The sequence below is a fragment of the Neoarius graeffei genome, chromosome 18 (assembly GCF_027579695.1).
Source record: "Neoarius graeffei isolate fNeoGra1 chromosome 18, fNeoGra1.pri, whole genome shotgun sequence".
In the NCBI taxonomy this organism is placed as follows: Eukaryota; Metazoa; Chordata; class Actinopteri; order Siluriformes; family Ariidae; genus Neoarius; species Neoarius graeffei.
Window position 1 is genome coordinate 11,758,092 of NC_083586.1, and position 6,091 is coordinate 11,764,182.

Sequence of the window (6,091 nt, forward strand, 5' to 3'; positions counted from 1 at the left end):
GTGGACAGAGCAGTGCCAACAGGCCTTTTCTGAGGTAAAAGCTGCACTGTGTGGGGGGCCACTTTTACACTTCCCTGACTTCTCTCTCCCCTTTATTTTGCAAACTGATGCATCGGACAGGAGGCTGGGGGCTGTTTTGTTACAGGAGGTAGAGGGCGAGGAGCGCCCGGTGCTGTACATCAGCCGAAAGCTGTCGATGCATGAAAGCAAGTACAGCACAAGTGAAAAGGAGTGTCTTGCCATCAAGTGGGTGGTCCTCGCCCTCCAATACTACCTGCTGGGGCACCCTTTCACTCTCTGTTCGGACCACGCACCCCACCAGTGGCTCCACCGCATGAAGGATGCCAATGCGCGGATCACCCGTTGGTATCTCGCTCTCCAGCCATTTAAGTTCGAGGTGTTCCACAGGCTGGGGACACAGATGGTGGTGGCGGACTTCCTGTCCCATCGGGGGGGGAAGTCTGCTTCAGGCCGGACGGCTCCCCAGCCTGAGTCGGGCGGTGGGGGTATGTGGCAGCGGGGGTGTGGCCAAGCAGCAGTCTGTGAATGGAAGGCGGGGTCGGGGAAGGTAAGTGGCTAAGTCATTACACCTGGTGTCAATGTGTGTGTGTGTGTGTGTTTGTTGCAGGGATGGAGTATAAAAGGAGGGGGAGAGCAGAGAAGAGTCGCCCCTGACCAGAACACGTGTGTGTTGCATGTGTGACTGTGTGAGTGAGAGAAGCTGAAAAGCTAATGAAAATAAGTAACATAAGTGTCTGTGTGAACCCCAACTCTCACCTGCTGTGCTTCTGTGCTCCACCCACATCAGGGATTACTACAGATACATTTTCTCAGTTTAAACATTTGATATGTCATCTATGTTCTATTCTGAATAAAATATATAATTTTGAAACTTCCACATCATTGCATTCCATTTTTATTTACAATTTGTACTTTGTCACAACTTTTTTGGAATTGGAGTTTGTAAAGGTTCGCTAGATGTGGGTGGAGCACAGAGGACGGCAGGACAGAGACTGAGTTCGCAAAACTCTTTTATTCGCACTTTTCAGCGGAAGCGTTTCTCTCTCTCAGTCACACACACACACACACACACACACATTCCGGTCCTCGGGTTGTAGAGAGAGCTCCTCTGCTCTCGCTCTCCCTCCTTAAATAGCCCGGTTTACTGGGGAGAACACACACAAAACATAGATTAATCACACTCAGGTGAAGCGATTCTGCCACTTACCTTCCCCAACTCCGCCCTCCTGTCACAGACCGGCGCTTGACCACGCCCCCGCTGCCACATACCCCCACCGCCCGACTCAGGCCGGGCGCCCGTCCGGCCCGCAGCCGACTCCCCCCCCCCTTGACGGGAGAGGAAGTCCGCAACGACCATCTGCGCCCCCGGCCTGTGGACCACCTTGAAGTTGAAAGGTTGTAGCGCTAGATACCAATGGGTGATCCGCGCGTTGGCATCCTTCATGCGGTGGAGCCACTGGAGGGGCGCGTGGTCCGAACAGAGGGTGAAAGAGCGCCCCAGCAGGTAGTAACGGAGGGCGAGGACCGCCCACTTGATCGCCAGACACTCTTTTTCGATAGTGCTGTAGCGCCCCTCACGCACCGACAGCTTCCGGCTGATGTATAATACTGGGCGATCCTCTCCCCCCACCTGCTGGGACAAAACGGCCCCCAGCCCTCTGTCCGACGCATCCGTCTGTAACAAAAAAGGGAGAGAGAAGTCAGGGGAGTGTAACAGTGGCCCCCCACACAGTGCAGCCTTTACCTCAGAGAAAGCCCGCTGGCACTGCTCCGTCCACTGGACCGGATCTGGCGCCCCCTTTTTAGTGAGGTCAGTCAGCGGGCTGGTGACGTCCGAATAATTAGGTATAAACCTACGATAATAGCCAGCCAGCCCCAGGAACTGTCTCACCCCCTTTTTGGTCTTGGGCCTCGGGCAGGCCGCAATCGCTGCGGTCTTATTAATTTGGGGACGCACCTGCCCGTTACCCAAGTGGAAGCCCAGATACCGTACTTCCACCCGCCCAATCGCACACTTCTTCGGGTTGGCAGTGAGCCCCGCCCGCCTCAGCGACCTAAGGACGGCCCTCAGGTGTTGCAGGTGCCGCTGCCAGTCATTACTATAAATGATGATGTCATCCAAGTAAGCGGCCGCATAGGTGGCGTGGGGCCGGAGGACCCGGTCCATCAGCCGCTGAAACGTAGCGGGCGCCCCAAACAGCCCAAACGGAAGTGTGACAAACTGGTGTAAGCCGAACGGTGTGGAAAAGGCCGTTTTTTCCCGGGATAATGGAGTCAAGGGGATCTGCCAATATCCCTTCGTCAAATCCAGTGTCGAGTAAAAGCGAGCCGTGCCTAGTCGATCAAGCAGCTCATCAATACGAGGCATTGGGTACGCGTCGAATTTAGACACCGCGTTGACTTTTCTATAGTCCACACAGAACCGGACCGAGCCGTCGGCCTTGGGAACCAAGACCACCGGGCTGCTCCAGTCACTGTGGGACTCCTCGACGATGCCCATTTCGAGCATGGCCTGAAGTTCTTCCCGAACCACCTTTTTTTTGTGTTCGGGTAATCTATAAGGACGGCTACGCACTACCACCCCCGGGGGCGTCTCTATGTGGTGTTCTATGAGATTGGTGCGACCGGGCAGGGGCGAGAACACATCCGAAAACTCGGCCTGCAACTGGGCGACCTCCGTGAGTTGGGTCGGGGAGAGGTGGTCTCCACAGGGGACCGGAGAGGTGCGAGATGCCAATGACCCTTTTTGGACCTCCAGCCCCAGCTCCGCCTTCTCCGGAACTACCGACACCAACGCCACGGGGACCTCCTCGTTCCAGAGCTTCAGCAGATTGAGGTGGTAGATCTGTAGCGCCCCCTCCCTGTCCGTTCGCCTAACCTCATAGTCGACGTCCCCGACTCGCCGTGTGACCTCGAAGGGCCCTTGCCACTTGGCGATTAATTTGGAGCTCGACGTGGGCAGCAGGACGAGTACCTTATCTCCCGGCGTGAACTCTCTAAGGCACGTGCCCTTGTTGTACAGGCGGGTTTGCCGTTCCTGGGCCTGCCGCAAATTCTCCTGAGTTAAGTGGGTGAGTGTGTGGAGTTTTGCGCGCAGATCCATAACGTATTGAATTTCATTTTTGCTCTGTGAAGGTCCCTCCTCCCAATTTTCCCGCAGTACATCTAAGATGCCGCGCGGCTTACGCCCATACAATAATTCAAACGGGGAGAACCCCGTGGAGGCTTGGGGGACCTCTCGCACTGCAAACAACAAGGGTTCGAGCCACTTATCCCAGTTACGTGCGTCCTCACTTACGAATTTTTTGATAATATTCTTGAGGGTGCGGTTGAACCGTTCGACTAAACCGTCCGTCTGTGGGTGATACACGCTGGTGCGGATCGGCTTAATACCCAGTAGCCCATACAGTTCGGCCAGTGTTCATGACATAAACGAGGTGCCTTGGTCAGTCAGAATCTCTTTCGGGATTCCGACCCGGGAGATGACGTGGAAGAGGGCCTCTGCAATACTACGTGTGGAGATATTGCGAAGAGGCACCGCCTCCGGGTATCGCGTTGCATAGTCCACCAGAACCAATATAAAGCGGTACCCTCGTGTTGACCGATCTAATGGCCCGACGAGATCCATCCCAATTCTTTCAAACGGGGTCTCGATTAATGGTAGGGGGCGCAAAGGCGCTTTTGGAATGGCCGCGGGATTTACTAACTGGCATTCGCGGCACGCCGTACACCACTTACGGACGTCGCCGCGAATCCCCGGCCAATAGAACCGGGCCATTATCCGGGCGAGTGTTTTATCCTGCCCGAGGTGTCCCGCCATGGGATTAAAGTGAGCCGCCTGGAATACCAATTCCCGGCGGCTCTTTGGAATTAACAACTGGGTGACACGTTCCTTCGTCTGAGTGTCCTGCGTCACTCGGTACAACCTATCCTTTAAAATGGAAAAATAGGGGAAGGTCGGGGTGGCGTTCGGCTGGAGCGTTTGACCATCAATTACTCTCACTTGGTCAAACGCGTGTCGCAGAGTTTCGTCTCGCGATTGTTCCAGTGGGAAATCCGCGAGGGATTCCCCAATAGAAAGAGGAGGGGCCGGGGGCTCCTCACTCTGTCGCGGAGATGACGTAGACGGCTCTGCGACCGCAGCTCCAGCCAAAACGACACCGGGACCCCCCCCCACTAACCGGCAGGACCCACTCTTTACTAGGTGTGCCATCAACCCCCGGAATCCCGGCCAATCAGTCCCCAAGATCAAAGAGTGGGTAAGGCGAGGATTAACCGCCGCCTTTACTATGGATTTGTCTCCTCTGAAATGTATGTGGACCGACACCAACGGGTAGCAGTGAACATCCCCGTGCACACACAACACCTTCACCCCTTGTGCTCCCCCCAATGCCTCGTCTTGCACCAGGCTTTGGCGGATCGAGGTCTGGTTGCAACCTGAATCCACCAACGCCTGATATGTCGCCCCTTGTACACTTACCGGTATGCGATATGCTCCGGCCTGATCGAGGGCAGCCTCTGGCGCGTCGGGGATCCGCACCACCGCCCCCACCTCCATCGCGACCCACTGTTGCTGCAGGTGGCCCGGTTCCCCGCAGCGCCAGCAAACCGGCCCGGGCCTCCCCTCTGCAGCTGTGGTTTGAGGGTCACTCACCTGAGGGGGGGGAGAGACAGACACAGAAGGGAGAAACGGGAGGGCACCACGGGTGCGGCGGGCCGGCTGGGGTGGAGCCGGCCCCCGCCTCCGTGGTGGGGGAATGGGGCGAGGACGGGACACGGGAGGAGGGGGAAGAGAGAGAGAGAGAGAAGAGGAGAGAGAAGAAGATGACAGCCGTTGTCCTGCCGCCGGGACAGCCGCCAGATGATCCTCCGCCAGTCCTACGGCCTGATCCAGCGACGCCGGGCGGTGGCACTGGACCCACTCCGCGGTTCCGGCGGGTAGGCGGGCGATGAATTGTTCCAGCGCCACCTGGTCGATGATCCCCTCGGCGTCGCGATCTTCGGCCCTCAGCCACCGCCAGCAGGCGTCCCGGAGCTGCTGGCCGAACGCGAATGGGCTGCCGACTTCCTCCATTCGCAGCGCGCGGAAGCGCTGGCGCTGCTGCTCCGGCGTGCGCCCCACGCGCTGGAGGACAGCCCGGCGAAGGTCGGCGTAGGCCAGCCGGTGGTCGGCGGGGAGCTGTAGTGCGGCTAACTGCGCCTCTCCTGTCAGGAGGGGGAGGAGGCGCGCCGCGCGCTGCTCCATCGGCCACCCCGAGGCTTCGGCGACCTGTTCGAACAACGCGATGAATGCCTCGGGGTCGTCCTGCGGGCCCATCTTAGTCAAGGTGATGGGAGACGGGCCCGCGGCCGGTGCGCTGGTGGACCCCGCCGACGCGAGGAGGCGCCGGAACGCCTCTCGGTCTTCCTGTTGAGCCAGCACCAGGGCTTCGAAGCGCTGCTCCTGCTCCTTCCGGAGCGTGACGAGTGCCTGGTGCTGGCTCTGCTGAGCCGTGGCGAGGGCGTGGATCAAGTCCACGAACGGGGAGGATTCCATGGGGCTGCAGGACAGGTGCTCCATGATCCCGGGTTTCGGCACCACTGTAAAGGTTCGCTAGATGTGGGTGGAGCACAGAGGACGGCAGGACAGAGACTGAGTTCGCAAAACTCTTTTATTCGCACTTTTCAGCGGAAGCGTTTCTCTCTCTCAGTCACACACACACACACACATTCCGGTCCTCGGGTTGTAGAGAGAGCTCCTCTGCTCTCGCTCTCCCTCCTTAAATAGCCCGGTTTACTGGGGAGAACACATACAAAACATAGATTAATCACACTCAGGTGAAGCGATTCTGCCACTTACCTTCCCCAACTCCGCCCTCCTGTCACAGACCGGCGCTTGACCACGCCCCCGCTGCCACAGAGTTATACAAATAAACTTGATTTGACTTGACTTGACTACTACACTATCAACAAACTCGAGTGAGCAAGTGAGTGGGAGCTGACAGCATCCATACATCCCAGTTTACCAAAACACTCTATGCCTGAGGACCCTCCAGATCTACTCCTTTACCTAATAAAATTAACAAAAGGC

At 57.5% G+C, this 6,091-nt stretch overlaps 1 protein-coding gene across 1 annotated transcript; it reads right to left on the minus strand.

The window, feature by feature from the left end:
- Positions 1–1,132: 1,132 nt before the first annotated feature.
- Positions 1,133–5,513, minus strand: LOC132866599 (zinc finger protein 213-like). The gene is made up of 2 exons (XM_060899402.1): positions 4,502–5,513; positions 1,133–1,165 (listed from the first exon to the last, which is right to left on the minus strand). Exons 1-2 carry the CDS (start codon positions 5,336–5,338, stop codon positions 1,163–1,165), a joined length of 840 nt encoding a protein of 279 aa, XP_060755385.1. The 5' UTR covers positions 5,339–5,513; the 3' UTR covers positions 1,133–1,162.
- Between the last annotated feature and the right edge of the window lie 578 nt (positions 5,514–6,091).

Bases quoted from the DNA above. Each gene is read 5' to 3' on its own strand.
- LOC132866599 (XM_060899402.1), bottom strand. From the start codon at position 5,338: ATGGGCCCGCAGGACGACCCCGAGGCATTCATCGCGTTGTTCGAACAG.